The 16,058-nt window shown below is 45.1% G+C and overlaps 1 protein-coding gene across 5 annotated transcripts in view; it reads left to right on the plus strand.

Moving 5' to 3' along the window:
- Positions 1 to 16,058, plus strand: part of LOC135098167 (uncharacterized) — a 56,371-nt gene that overhangs the window by 32,629 nt on the left and 7,684 nt on the right. For all 5 annotated transcript variants that reach the window (XR_010266628.1, XR_010266629.1, XM_064000407.1 and 2 more), the window contains exon 6: positions 11,935 to 12,011. Coding sequence is in view for 3 of the 5 variants with exons in the window: in XM_064000407.1 (XP_063856477.1) it covers positions 11,935 to 12,011 (77 nt within the window). In the remaining 2 variants the exon portion in view is untranslated. The remainder of the gene's footprint in view (positions 1 to 11,934; positions 12,012 to 16,058) is intronic.

Consider the following 16,058-nt stretch of genomic DNA (forward strand, 5'->3'; position numbering starts at 1 on the left):
GACTTTTAGGGGTTTTCTTGAGGTTTATAATGTATAGTGCATGTATTTTGTCCTTTTGTCCCGCCCCATTAGTGTTACCGCTATAGAAAAGAAGTAAGAAGGAGGAGGAAGAGGAAGAGAACGAGGAGGAGGAGGAGGGAGAGGAGGAGGAAGAGGAGGAGGAGGGAGAGGTGGAGTTACAAGAGGAGAAGGAAGAGAAGAAAGAGGAAGAGGAGGAGGAGGAGGAGGAGGAGGAGGAGAAGGAGGAAGAGGAAGAGAAGGAGGAGAAGCAAGAAGAGGGAGATGTGGAATAACAAGAGAAGAAGGAAGAGGAGAAAGAGGAAGAGGGGGAAGAGGGGGAGGAGAAGGAGAAAGAGGAGGAGGAGGAGGAGGAGGAGGAGGAGGAGGAGGAGGAGGAGGAGGAGGAGGAGGAGAAGGAGGAGGAAGAGAAAGGAAGGAAAAGCATGACAAGGAGGAGGAAGAGGAGGGAGGAGAAGGAGAAAGGAAGGAGTAGCGAGTGAAGGAAAAGGATGAGTGGGAGAAGCATGACGAGTAGGAGGAGGAGGAGGAGGAGGAGGAGGAGGAGGATGGGAAACGGCCTTTTTTTCTAGTCACTGAACATCATTATAAGACTGGTGAATAGAAATGATTTTTTTTTTTCCCATACACTGAACTATTTTTTCCTCTGCGAACTCCGTAGATAACCTTTGCCCTTGACTGGAGCACCGGGACCTCAGCTGATAGATAAGAACATAAGAGCATAAGAAAATAAGGGAAGCTGCAAGAAGCCATCAGGCCTACACGTGGCAGTCCCCTCTATGAAACATTTCTATTTCATACAGATCTTTTGTTCGAGTCTTGATTTCCCTCGTGAAGTGATTCTTACAGTGGTGGCTTATGTGATGACAGTAGTAGTAGTAGTAGTAGTAGTAGTAGTAGTAGTAGTACGTAGTAGTAGTAGTAAGTCAGTAGTAGTTATTATTATTATTGTTTAGGTCTTCATGGATGTTTTTCCTATTAATCATACGAAATTTTTGCTAAACTATAAGTAGAATCATAAAAACACCATTGAAAACCACAGTATCTTTTCTATCGCTATGAAGTTACCAGTAGTCGCTATGAGGCGGCGAAACGTGTGGGAATACAGGGACTCAGTGATCTACCGTGCCCGCTACATGAATAATCATCGAGTGTATCGTGTATTCATGCCACCGCCGCCCAAGTGACCCGAGGGACCCGCCCACAACACCCTTACGCCTACCCTGATCCACCTGACTCGGGGGGGCGGGTATGTGTGTATTGCTTTCTATATTTAGCTTTCGTCGTCTGCACCACATCATCCGTGCACTTTTTTAACGTTCTTAGCCTGAAGTGTCGGAAGGCAGTCGTGGTAAAACTATCCTTTCGCGAACAGATCTTTAGAAACTTATTTACGTACTAAGCTCTCTTAAATATTTTTGTAGTCTGAAAAAAGCTAAGATTAACTTCCTTCACGCAAACTATTTTTACACAGTTTTTAGAGGTTAGTGAAGAATGCCCATGGTAGTCAAAGGGTTGAATTTGTGGCGTCTTAGTTAATCGGTTCCCTCCCGCAATGGCGCAGGCAGATTTTTCAAGTGACACCTTTGTAAAGGCTCATGCCGCCTTCCAGAGCTCCCGATGCAGTCGCCGTCGGAGATTAGATTGATAGGAAGCATGTGAGTGTTCTTCGGCCATTCGGTAATAGCTTCTTAAAAAATTACCAGCGTTATTGCTGTTTTCAATTGATAAAAAGAGACCCATGAGAACCCCAATTACGATTATAGCCTTTGAAATCAGTCGTAACGGGAGTTTTCAAGGCAGCTTTTATGATTCTAGTGGCAGATTAACAAGGATACTGCATCATTGATAGGGGAAAGACTAGTGAGAACCATAACAATGCTTGTGGCCTTTGCAATTAGCCGTAATGAGAGTTTTTAAGTAAGCTTTTTATGATTCTAGCGATGGATTAACAAGAAGGAGAGCTCAAACTATTTCGTGACACTGGGCTAAGACCCATGTACAGTAAATGCATATCAGTAAGGGCCGGGAGGAAGCCCGGGCCACGCGCTACCCCGGTGTGGAATGTGATAAAAGCATCCCCTTGTGCCTGGAAACAATGGCTATTCACAACACCTCCTCGGGAGAAGAATGTGTAACAATAAGGAGTTTAAATTTTAAGAGCAATCGTGGAGAGGGTGACAAAGGCGGGGGCAGGGATACGGCTGCGGACTAAGTGGCAGCCTCCTCTGTGTCTGTCTGTCTGTCTTTCAGTCCGTCTGTGTGTGTGTGTGTGTGTGTGTGTGTGTGTGTGTGTGGGTGGGTGGGTGTGGGTGGGTGGATGTGTCTACTGGTCTTTGTCACTGTCGTCCCTTTGTCTCTCTCTCTCTCTCTCTCTCTCTCTCTCTCTCTCTCTCTCCTCTCTCTCTCTCTCTCTCCTCTCTCTCTCTCTCTCTCTCTCTCTCTCTCTCTCTCCCTCTCTCTCTCTGTCCTCTACCACTTTGCACTGACTACACACTTCACAAGCATCCTTCATCTTATTAGCGCTCCTTCCAGTCCTTTGCAACGCACCCGCTGTTAAAAGGAAAAAGTACCTTAGCTGGCATGTTGTTAGAGTATTCCCTGCTGCTTCGCCTGTCCTCACGCTTCCTTCCCTCTCACTCGTGCTATCATGCCTTCTGTCTCTTCGTCAGGAGGTGCAGTGCAGATGTCCTGTCGCCAGCCGTCGCTTCTCTGCCACAAGGGGTAGTGCACGCGGCGGGCGCTCATTAAGGGAAGCCCGAAATATGTGGGTTATTTAGGTGATGAACTGGGGGGTGTGAGGCTTGTTTTGATGAGGGACAGAGTGGAGTGGAGCAGAGAAGGACAGAGAGGAGCAGGAGTGGGACAGGGTGGAACAGATTGAAACAGAGTGGAACAGAGTATGTCATTGTGGGAGAAAGATGGACAGAAAGAAAGAATAATTTACAGTAATTTACATCTAAATCTGCCTTCTCGAAAACAATGGTTAATTTAGCGGTACCATATTTATCAACAACATAAGGAACTCCTTCAGCGCCTCCGTCAAGAGATTAGCTCCTGGTATCCGCAAATTTTCGACTTAATTCTTTTCACACAGCTGTTTCGTAATACAAAAACAATAATTTACATATATACCTGCCTCCTTGTAGAAATAAAATGCTTAGTTTATCAACATCAATATAGGAAACTCCTTCAGCGCCTCCGTCAAGAGATTAGCTCCAGGTATGCCTAGATTGCCTCACGCCCACGTAACCTGCAATGCCTGAGGCCGCGTTCACACCAAGCGAGTCGCGTCGCGTCAAGTCAAGGCAAGTCATCATGCGTCATGAATCGCCACCCGAGTTTAACATTAATTTGTATGTATATTTGAAAAAACCGTTCACACCAAGCGAGTCGCGTCGCGTCAAGTCACGGCGCGTCGCGTCGCGTCGAGTCACAGATAGGGCTGGACCCATTTTCTACATCAGTCACAGCGAGTCCGTCGTTGCGGGAGCATGATGGAAGTGGAATTCCTGATAAATTTAGTTCGAGAACGCCCCTCCCATATATGATCCTAGTGACCGCAACCACCGGGATCGGGATGTCATAGCTGCCCTGTGGAAGGAGGTTGCTGCTGCAATGAAGAGTACAGGTAATAAGACTACAGTTTTATTCACTATGAACTATACACTAGGCTATGAACTTTACATTACTAGATCATTCGGTGTTGCCACTCAAGAGCTCCAGCTGGGGAAACAAAGTATTCTTTCAAGGTATCACGAACTGCCATGGCTTCTCTTGTAGGCCTCGTGCTTGTTGCTGTCAGGTTTGAGTTTAGAAAGTTGTATTGTGTTGTATCACTAACATCATCACTTGGAGGAGAGTAGTTGAAATTGTTTTCATGTTGAATGAAATTATGAAGTACACAAATACTTTTCACCAGTGATTCAGATACTTCAACACTAGTCATCATCAATGTATGAAGTACACCAAATTTCTGAGCTAGCATTCCAAAGGCACACTCTACTGTTCTTCTAGTTACTGTCGCCAAGTGACAACATGGACATCAAAATTGAAATATACGAAACCTTTCGTAGAAAGATGTTTAAACCCGCCCCCACTGTCCAGAATGGCTACTGGACTGATCAGAATCAGTCATATACTCCCTCACCATGTACATCCAATGTAAGTGATAGTTACTCAGAGTATACTAACATCTGAGAAATAGCTTAGAATTTCATGTTTTCGAGTTGTACCATTCACTTACCAGCAGGAATACATGAGCTGTCTTTATGTTTATATTTATTTACTATTGCCCTACACAGAAGCCTAATGGAATGATTATTGTAATGTTCAATAAAATACTTCTTACCTTAAAAAAATGGTCATTCTTTCTTCAACTCCAACTGCACCCCTGTAGTTTGTGTTAATTTTCTTTATGGGAAGATCCAGTCAACTCCACCAGCTTCTTAAAATTTTCATGTGTCATCCTAAAGTAGTTGTAGAATTTTTCTGGATGGTTCACCAGGTCTGGGAATAGATGAGAGAAGTTTCCAAAATCTGGCCTCTTGATGTTCAGTTCATGGATCCATATTCGTTGTTTCTTCTTACGTCTGCGACGACGAAGCCACAACAAAGCAGCTACTTCAGCCAGGGAACATGCATCCATTCTCCATGAAATTACCCAGGTCACTGAGTGCTGACTTGACGCGGGCTGACGCAGTCGGTGTGAACGGAGATGAGTCAAAATGAATCGCATCAAATGACGCTCTTGACTTGACGCGACGCGACTCGTTTGGTGTGAATGCGGCCTGAGTGCCGCGGGCCGCTCTCTCCCTCAGGTCAGGGAAAGGAACCATTGTAGCTGATCTCTCGAGGCCATTACCACCCTTCCCTGAGCTTCCTCATTCCTCTCTGCATTACTTCCATCTCTTCCCGCCCTGCCTCACGCCCCTCCCACCCTCGTCCATCCTCCTCTTCTCTCCCTCGTTAATTCTTCTCGTTATTTCCTTCATCTGTTCTCTATCTGTTGTAAGTGTATCTTCACCTCCCGGCCTATCTCACGTCTCTCTCTCTCTCTCTCTTCCTACTCCTCCTGCCATGCTCCACCCTTCCCCCCCTTCCCCCTTCTCTCTCTCTCTCTCTCTCTCTCTCTCCTCTCTCTCTCTCTCTCTCTCTCTCTCTCTCTCTCTCTCTCTCTCTCTCTCTTTGTTCTTTTCCCTTCTATTTCCTTCTGCAGTGTACACTTTGCAACAACCTCTCGCTCATTCTTGTTTTCCCGCTTCTATTCCTCCTCCCGTGGTTGAGTAGTATATAGAATATCTTACAACATTTTCACTGCTTTGGTTGTCCTTAACCCTTCAGGGGACTGTAAAAGATATGTTTGCAAAGACACTGAAAAAAAAAAGGAGAAAATAAATTTTGTTCTTTCTAGGGTAAATAAATATTTAAAAGAAGGTAGTACGAGAATCAAGTGCGTAAAAAAGCTGTAGGTGAGCATTGTAGCATTGTAGGAAGCACTGTGTCTAGCAACGAATGGGTTAAGGTCTCTTTCATCTGGTGGTGAAATGCTACACTGAAATAAGATGCTATTCTCGACACATCAGACTCCTTTCCCTTGCAGCTCCTCGCCTGATTGTGACGATTTAAAGCATCTCTCCATTCCCTCCTATCATTATTGTGCATTACGCTATTAGTGGAACCAGTGTGCTGTGCGACTTTCGAGCTTACAGTGGTTAATTAGCGAAGCAGCTTATGTATAGTGACGAGACCTCCTGACGCCCACCACGGCTGCGTTATGTGTAGGTTTCATAAGGACATAAGAAAATGAAGGAAACTGCAAGAAGCCATTAGGCCTACACGTTGTAGTCCCTGTCCCAAACATGCTTACCTATATCCATCTATCATTCCCATCCATAAATTTGTATATTATTAAAAAAAAGGAACTCGATCTTCTAGTTATTAGTTTCTCTTAGTTTCTTTCCCTTTCCTCACCCCCCCGCTCTCTCTCTCTCTCTCTCTCTCTCTCTCTCTCTCTCTCTCTCTCTCTCTCTCTCTCTCTCTCTCTCTCTCTCTCTCTCTCTCCTGGACATATATTTAGGCATTTTGCTGCTGTGACTTGATTTCACGAGAATGTCTTCAGTGGAGGAAGGAAGAATGTAATGGAGCAGGTCATATTATTGCCGCCGTGTGTGTGTTGTGTGTCGGCGCGCTGTGGTTATCACATATTTTTTGCATTTGAAGTAAAAGTATATTATAAACGAGGAGAGGCGAGTTGACGCAGCGAATAAAATAAGGTGATTTATGGGCCCAGGTAGCGGCGCCACCTCCCTGTCCCCCTCTCTCCTTCCCTCCCTGCTGCAGGTGTGTGTGTTTGTGTGTGTGTGTGTGTGTGTGTGTGTGTGTGTGTGTGTTTTGAGACGAAAGAAGAAAGATAAGATGATTTCATATGTAGATAGATAGATAAATAGATAGATAGATAGATAGGTAGATGAATAAACAGGTAGACTGAAATACAGAGATGCATACAGATATATGAACTGCAAACAGACGAATAGACAGACATGTAGCTCGAAACACCAGATAAATACAATTATAAAAATCACAGATAGATCAATAGGAGATAAAAAACAAACAAACAGACGAATAGAAACAAAGAAGCTGATCCAAATATACGAATACAGACACAGATAAACAATTAGATCCAAGTAAATACGAGAACAAGACAGTTACTAATAATTCCAAAGAGGTGACACTTCCCGCGCCGCCCTCACCCTCCTCCTGCCCTCCCCCGCCTGGCGTAGCTCGAGGGGCGCGGTGGAGCCAATATTCCGGCCCAGGGTGAGGAAGGGCGCATCCTATTCAGCGGTCGTTATTAACCCCTGCTGGCTAATTACTCGATCGGGCCGCAGCGGAAGGAGCCGAACGTGGTGGTGCCTCTCTCTCTCCCTCTCTCTCTCTGTCCCACCCTCCTGCACTCCCTTCACGCACCTACGCACCCACCCACCCACCCACACACACTCACACACACACACCTTCTCACGAGCCTTGATCACGAGGACTATTCAAGCATCAGATCCCCATGGTGTGTGTGTGTGTGTGTGTGTGATCGATGTAGGAAGCGATGCTTCATTCCCTCATATGAACCGCTTCTCATCTACTCCTGTGGTCCTCGTTACACACACCACACATACACACCTTCCAGATCTCATACATTACACCACAGTTTTTTCTTTTTTCTTTCACCTGTGTCTTCTCATCTTCTCGTCTCCTCGTCTTCTCGTCTTCTCGTCTCTCCATCTCCTCGTCTCCTCGTCTTCTCTTCTCCTTGTCTTCTCGTCTTTCCGTCTTCTCATTTCCTTGTTTTCTCTTGTCCCGGAGCGCGGTACATCTGACAAAGACAGGACAGCCAACATACAGGGCACACACACAGACACACGCCGTTCCCTGCTCACCGTCGTGACCTCAGCAAGGGCACGCAAATTAGAGCCATTGAGCAGGTCTGCTTACATTCTGGAGGCAGGGAAGGAATGTTACAAAAAGCCTGTAAATTGCAACCAGCCTGTAAAGAGGGGAGGCGGGAGTGTGTGTGTGGGAATAACACTATTAATTTAGAGCCACGGAGGAGAGGAGGAGGTGCCTTGCTGAGCCTCCCTTAGACTTGGTGGAAGGATGGGAGGGAAGGAAAAACAAAGGAGGCCACTTTATCTCGATGTTATAGCCACGTATTTTTAAACCCTGAGTTTTCTCATAAGGGTTATTTTTCCAAAGGCTACAGAGATGATTAGTCAGATTCTCATGGGTGGCTCTCTCAATGACGATCTTTGTTAAATTATCACTAGAATCTTGAAAACACCTTTTAAAATAGTAATGACTTCCACTGTTACTGTTAAAGATAATTGAAATACCAAACCGTTTAACCATCGGACCTCAGTGCCAAGGAGATAAAAGGGAAACAAGAGGGCCACACCTGCCTCTGGAATCAAGTCAGGGTTGCCCCTCGCCCCCTGGGAGAATGAGACTGCCCCATGTCCTTGGCAGAGCAGAGACCAACGCTGTTACCCTGCCAGTGACCCCGTCAGGCCAGGGGCGTGCCTCTTGTCAGTGAGGAAATCCCTCAGCGAGGCCTCTAACACAGTTACCGGTGCCCACTTGTCGATCATTCTAGCAGAGCAAACAATATTTTTTTTTGCCGTGGCAGTGACGCAAGGCAGGGAGGCGGTGAGGCAATGAGGCAATGAATGCAACACCCACCTTCACTCCACTTCAACCAAACACCGCGCACCTGACTGTATCCCTTTTTCAAATTGCAGCGGCCATGAAATCTTTGCATTGTCATTCTCTCACCTGTTTCTTATTACGACCACAAAATCTCAGATACATATTCATACAGTCACGATTCAGAGCAAATGAAGCTTCGCTACTCAATTTCGATATGAACGCTCCTCAGTTTTGCCAGCTGAGGACACGCGAGCATGGTAACACTGCCACTGACCGATGCTAGAGCTCCCTGATTGGCCTCAGTGTTTCCGTTTTCTTTAAAATGTGATGCAGGTAAATTATATCCTTCCGTCAAAATTTTATATATAAGACATCAGGTTATGAAGGTCAGAATAACCTAGTGTCTTATTACTAAATATAGATTTTGGGTAAGAGCCAATTTGCTGCCCAAATTAAAAAAAAAAAAACGGGAATACATGAACCAATCAGGGAGCGAGAGCATCCCTAGTGACAGTTACCAGGTGGCAGAATTAAAGGGCCGGAATCAGTAAGCACAGTGGCGTGCCGTGGACGTATGGGCGTGTGGGCACAACTTCCCAGGCGAGGAGCGCTTGTCCCGCGGCTGGACCTGAGGCTGAGGCGCGGGTCTCATCGACACAAGAGAACGTGATGAGGAGAATGAGGTGAGCGGCCCGTCAGATGCAAGTATTAGTGAATGCCTATAATTTTGACAATGTGTAACCAGTATTGGTGGTGGTGGTGTTAGTGGTGTGGTGGGTCAGGGCGGGGTGCGTGGGCGGGATGTGTGGGGCCCGGGATGTGGGGAGGGAGGGCAGGGTGGGGTGACCGGGTGAAAGGGGGCGGATGATAAAACACATCAGGTGAGTGATCTCGTTTGTATTTGGTATGAGCGCGCGCGCGCGCGCACGCACTGCACGCCCACGCACGCACGCACGCACGCACGCACACACACAGCATTACACAATCTACTAATTTTTGGTTGTGATAATTTTTGAGACCAGGTCGTCCGGGCAGCTCCTCACTCCCTTCCCTCCTCAACAACCCCCAACCTCCTCTCATCTTTCCCAGGCCTCCCTCCTCCCCAACCTCCACTCTCCTCTCCTCTCCTTGCTCTCCCTCCCCCATAGTCCATATCCTTCTCACCTCCATGCCTCTATTCTCTCCCTCCACCCCTCCCTATACCTCTCTTGTACTCCCCGATCCTCTCTCTCTCCTCTCTCTCTCTCTCTCTCTCTCTCTCTCTCTCCTCTCTCTCTCCTCTCCTCTCTCTCTCTCTCTCTCTCCGCCTTTCATACGCTGCCCACACACTTTTTTTCTCGCCCTCCCTCCCTCCCTCCCTCCCTCCCTCCACCTGCAGACCATTCCTCTTTGCCCTTCCCTCTCCCCTCTCTCTGTTTCCCCCCTCCTCGCCCTTCCGATTTATCCTCTCTCCCCAGCCTCCCCTCTCCCACCCCTCACCCCGGCCGATGAAACTTCGCTGCACTATAAAATATCGCAATTGGTTAACGATTTAACCGCCGAAATCTGTATATAAATTTGGGGTTAACAAATTTTGAAAAGCTCGCATTTGTATGTTTTTTTTTTTTTTTTTTTTTTTGTTAGGATCTGGTGATAGTCATGTTGTGTGTGTGTGTGTGTGTGTGTGTGTGTGTGTGTGTGTGTGTGTACAGGTGTCCCATTCCTTAACACACACACACACACACACACACACACACACACACACACACACACACACACACACACACACACACACACACACACACACACACACACACACACATACACACACTCAGTGATATCCAATGGCCACTGTATGTCTTTGCCTTAGTCAATCGGCGGCCGTACATCTCCCTCCATCTTGAGTCGAGGGAGAAAGAGGAGGAAGAGGAAGTGAAGATTCTTGGGTGAGAGGTGGCTTGGACCTTAGCACTTCGAAGGGCCAGGGGGAAGGATCTCTCTCTCTCTCTCTCTCTCTCTCTCTCTCTCTCTCTCTCTCTCTCTCTCTCCTCTCTCTCTCTCTCCTCTCCTTTTCTTCTTCTTCTTCTTGTTTTTAAACATTGGCAAGAGCTGTGATTGTAGATTTGAGTGTTGGCCTTTTCAGGCTCACTTAGACTCACTTCACTTGATGTGAAAAGCAACCTTCCTTTGTGTTCCTTGCTGTTTACCCCAGGTATTGAGATGATACAACTTAAAAGATGTATTCATATATTGTTTTATATATTCCTTTTATTGTGAAATGACCTTATTCCGATTTGAAATTTTGAACAGTAATTGTTCGTACTCATCTTGACAAGGAAAGACGCGCCTTATGCTTTGTGCTCCTTTCGGCACGTAAACCCCGACAAGCAGGATGTTGTGCATTCACTAATTCTTGGTGTTCCGAAGCCTTCCGCACGGCACTGCTCCTCGCCGCGTTCGCTGTATTTAATTGTCGGTAGCACATTAAGCACTGTTTTTTGTGAAGAAAATGCATATTTACTGTTGATATGATTGTCGTCATTTTGCACAAATGTCATTTTGTTTGAAATGTTCTGGTTCAGGACACCACGCTGAGTAATGTGATATCAAGTGTTGAAATCATTCAGATCCCTCCATTGCACTTTGTTGATTTTTTTGTGAAAATCATAAAGAGTTTGATGTGTAAAGATAATTCTTATCACATTGCAGTTGTAATATAACCTGTAATCCATTGCTTGGCTGAATCTCAGTGATCTTGCATCACTTTAAGCTCATAGTGCACTATTAAATTATCAGTGCTCTTTGACTGTTTGTTTTTGATAATTGAAAAAGAAAATTTTATATTTGCAATCAGTTTTTTAAGTTGACCTAAGAAACAAACATTGATGCAATTTGGAGTCCATATGTTTAATTAAACATATTCTCAGTTTTCACAAAGTAACAATAAAAAAGAGTTATGTCTGTGTGTGTGATTAATGAAAGAAGCAGACCTGAAATTGTGTCTCTTCCTCGTGTAGGGTGTGCAGCGTACCCTTCAGGCCCCTGCCGGTGCGGAGAGAGAGAGAGAGAGAGAGAGAGAGAGAGAGAGAGAGAGAGAGAGAGAGAGAGAGAGAGAGATGCAACCGTATTCTAAGCTAAAGATGTAGGATGTCCACCTGTTCTCCTTGTTCTGCCTGTCATCAAGTGTGTTGTGGTAGCACTCTAGCTCCCTCGTTGCAAGTGGCCTTCATTATTTACATTACACATTGTTACAGCGTAAGGAGTTGCTGGGTGTGGCCTTCAGTAGGATAATGAGGATGGAAGCTGGCAGTGGTGACCACATCAAGACGTGGCACCACAACACAATGAAGGTGTGTTGCTGCCTGTCTTCATTCCGTGAAGAGGACACCAAACTCCACCCACACACTCCACCTCACCACACACCTCACCACATAAGCATTTACTCCCCTTATTTAAAATCTATTAATATTTAGCTTATCTATAGGCTTTTACAATTGTCTTCACTTTTTTTTTCATCAGATTTTGAACATTTTCACTACAGATCTGCCGGAAAGTAGAAAGAAGATTGGTCTGGAAGCAGAGTCTGAAAGCATGAAATTAAGTTATTAAGAGCACGGATGTGACAAGAAGCAATATAAACAATGATAATAGTAATAACAATAGAAGTATTAGTATAAGTAAGTCAATTTGAGCCCCCCATTGCAAATCTGACGTGCACTTAATGTTACTTCCCGGCAGGCCCGGAACGTGAACACACGATGATCCGCTTTGAGGAGGACAGTGTGGCATTCTCTTGCCTCACAGCAGACTGCAAGGTGAGGCTCAGGGAGGCTGCTGGAAGGCTCTGGTCACCCTTTCACCACGCTGTCGTTTGTTGCACCTGTCCGATTCATTCTGCACGGTTGCCTTCCAAATGTTACACATTAATTACAAATTTTGGTATGGACTGAAAATGTGACACATGTACTCTGCGAGTACACGTGCACGTGCACTTGCTGCATCTCTTGTTGTCAGAGCCGCTCGTAACTTGTTGTTCTCTTGCGGTGGATGGAAGGGTGACGTTTGCTGACGTGATGACGTGAATCGTGTTTGGACAACATTCGGCTTTTGGCTAACGTCAAGTAAACGTGTCTTTGCTTTGTTGCTTTCTTGTAAATGTTTACAATAAGTTATAAATTTCTTATGTCAGCCAACCAGTTGTGGCTTGGAACTGGAGTTGTGCTGTTTTTGTAAAGATTTGTTAGAGGTTGAACTAATAATTCATATTTGCTAGTTAAGCTAATTCTTGTACCTACTTATTATGAATTTGTCTTCCTCCTCCATACTTTTTTTTCTTCTTTCTTTAATGAAGAGGCAAGGTGATGTCTGAGAACAACTTACACATTTTAAAAGTTTGAACTACATTCGGATTTAACTGTGCTGCTTCACAGTCCATTTTAAGTTAGCATAAATCTATGTAAAAGATAATTTGAGTAGCTTTTGATGTTGTAGTGTAGATAAATGAACCACAATGCAGGCAGTCACTGCAGTCCTATGTTGTCTTGCCTTTGAGTGTTAATGCTACAGCTGGAAAGGATATTTATTGTTGGGTAGGGAAGGCAAGGCAGAGCTGGGGGCTGACCAGCAGAGCAGTAGCACTCACCAGCCATTCAGACATGTGCATAAGCTGACATTCAGTTGCCTTTTGTTTTCACCTGCTTTCTCCGTCACTCCGACAACGCCGAGCGTCTTGATGCGCGACGATCCGTAGAGCACCATCATTGCCGGACCGAGCGGGTCGAAGATAAATCGTAGCATCCTCTTTGAACGAATATTTATTTTAATAAGTACAGTGTATTGAATTATAAGATCTGATGACAGAATATATTTAAATGAAGATGTTATTGTAAAGCTGCAAACTAAAAGTACAATTAGGGAAAAAATGATAGTGTCTCACCATATACAGTATATTGTGGCTACACAAGACTTGCTTGTGTCTCCCTCCCTGTGCTCAAAATGCTAGCCAGTCATGGAACAACTTGGGAGGCACTCAGAGGTCATGTGCACTACAGTAATAGGAGTGCTTTAGATAGGTTAGTTCTTGCCTACCTTCGTATCAAATGCCACGTCATGTGCCAACATTTCAAACGTGGAATTGTAAGAGAAGGTAGAAATCCTGGTCAGGGATGTTTTTATCCAGCAATGTTGGGTGGATCTGGAGGGATATTATGAACTGTGTGTGTGTGTGTGTGTGTGTGTGTGTGTGTGTGTGTGTGTGTGTGTGTTTTCTTTCTTCCACCTACGGAAAGAGCTCAGATCTTTGGGTAGGAATGAGACCTACCCAAAGATCTGGGTATGTTTATGGTACCCAAAGATCTGAGATGTTTATTAAATCTCTCTCTCTCTCTCTCTCTCTCTCTCTCTCTCTCTCTCTCTCTCTCTCTCTCTCTCTCTCTCTCTCTCTCTCTCTCTCTCTCTCTCTCTCTCTCATTAGCTCACATTCTGAGTCACCTCCAGCATCTTTATTAGTCTAGCCCCTTGTTACTCCAGGTCATAAGTGGTAATTTTGCCTTGTTAGCATGGAAAAGATACACAGTTAGGCTCCACTCATGCAGGCATTGCTAAAATTGAGGCAGCTGACTTACTTGATCATGAGCATCTCACCTGTCTGTCAGTCTGAGGTTGCTGCCACACTCTTCCTGTAAACAGTCAACTGAGGACTCTGATATCAGCTACAAACCTCGGCCTGTTGGGGCTTCAATCTTGCCATGGTGCACCTCAGGATCCTACATAAATAATGGTTCATTTACCCATGCATTAGTCCTGCCTTTGTTTAAACCACACCAAGAAAACCTAATGACAAAGTTTTCACTCAGTACATCTTTAGTCTCTGGAGGGAATGCCAACCAAAGCTTGACCATTAAATAGCTTAAAACTTGCTTAAATGTGGAGGTAAATGCAGTCTGCCCAACCATCTCTCTCTCTCTCTCTCTCTCTCTCTCTCTCTCTCTCTCTCTCTCTCTCTCTCTCTCTCTCTCTCTCTCTCTCTCTCTCTCTCTCTCTCTCTCTCTCTCTCCTGTATTATATGAATCACTCTTCAATAATAGCACAACACATTAGTGAGACAACTTCTCCCCTTTATAAAATCAATTTGACAGTTTGTAAGAATTTAATTATCTTCCAAAAAATTGGTCCATTTGTGTTTTTATTATCTTTTGACATAGTTTTGGTCTGTAATTTAGTGTGTGTGTGTGAGTTAGCCTGTGTGAGATTGCTGGCATGGTACATATGTAGATAAATAGATCATTATTATTATTATTATTATTGCTAAAAGTTTGAATGATGTATGTGTATGTATGTGTGTGTGTGTATGTGTGTGTGTGTTTGTGTGGGGGGGGCTTTGTCCAGGCCACCCTATGTGTAATTGTCAGTATGGTATAGAGAGAGAGGGAGGGTGTCTTTGATGTCAGGAAATAGAGTACCATACTTACTGGAGGAGGCAGTAGGCACCTGCCAAAATGATAATTACTCCCAGTGAGGTCTAAAGCACTGTTCATGGGGTGCTGTGAACTTATCATTAAACCCAGCTGTGACCTCACTGAACGTTTCCCTTTGTGTCTCACAACACAAGGGGGCAGTCACAGCCTGCCCTCTAAAGACAACTCTCTTCCTCCACACAAAACTACAAGCACCTAATAACACACACACACACACACACACACACACACACACACACACACACACACACACACACACACACACACACACACACGCCCTTCACTCATAATTTCAAAATTCATGGTGACTCCTACACCAGCCTCAGAGTCCCCATCTGGGGAGGGGACCACAAATGTCCCCAGGTCAGAGTGCTCTTCTGACAACAACCCTAAGTGTCTTGACATCCCCCTCATCTTTTTCTTCATTAACTTCTGCAACATTCGTGGTCTAAGATCTAGTTTTCAATCTGTAGAACACCACCTCTCCTCTTCTAAACCTCATCTTTTTTTCCTCACTGAAACTCAGGTGTCTGAGGCAACTGACAGTAGCCCCTTTTCTGTTCCCTCCTACTTTCTTTATCCTCATTTTTTATCCAAAGCTGGATGCTGCGTTTATGTGCGCAATGACTTAACCTGCTCTCGTGCCCACGCTCTTGAGTGAGTTTTCCACCATCTTGCTACAACTACAGAGTCACTCTCAAACTAAATTTATCTGAGCTGTATAGCTCTCACTTAACTTCTTTGACTATAAGAAATTCTTTGACTACTTAACTTCCAAAGTGGAGCACATTCTGACTCTTATCCCTTATGCAGAGATCTCCATTCTTGGAGACTTCAGTGTTCACCACCAGCTTTGGCTTTCCTCTCCCTTCACTGACCATCCTGGTGAACTAGCCTTCAACTTTGCTATCCTTCACGACCTAGAGCAATTGGTGCAACACCCTACTCGTATTCCTGACCGTCTTGGAGATACGCCCAACATTCTTGACCTTTTCCTGACCTCTAATCCTTCTGCTTATACTGTCACCCTTTCGTCTCCGTTGGGCTCCTCCGATCACAATCTCATATCTTTATCTTGTCCTATCACTCCAATCCCTCCTCAGGATCCCCCTAAGCGAAGGTGCCTCTGGCGTTTTGCCTCTGCTAGTTGGGGGGACCTGAGGAGGTATTTTGCTGATTTTCCTTGGAATGACTACTGCTTCCGTGTCAGAGACCTGTCTTTGTGTGCTGAGCGCATAACAGAGGTGATAGTGTCTGGCATGGAGGTGTACATTCCTCACTCTTTTTCTCGTCCTAAACCTTCTAAACCTTGATTTAACACAGCTTGTTCTCGTGCTATACATGATAGAGAGGTGGCCCACAAAAGGTACTTAAGCCTTCCATCAC

Source organism: Scylla paramamosain, unplaced genomic scaffold (assembly GCF_035594125.1).
Source record: "Scylla paramamosain isolate STU-SP2022 unplaced genomic scaffold, ASM3559412v1 Contig48, whole genome shotgun sequence".
NCBI lineage: Eukaryota > Metazoa > Arthropoda > Malacostraca > Decapoda > Portunidae > Scylla > Scylla paramamosain.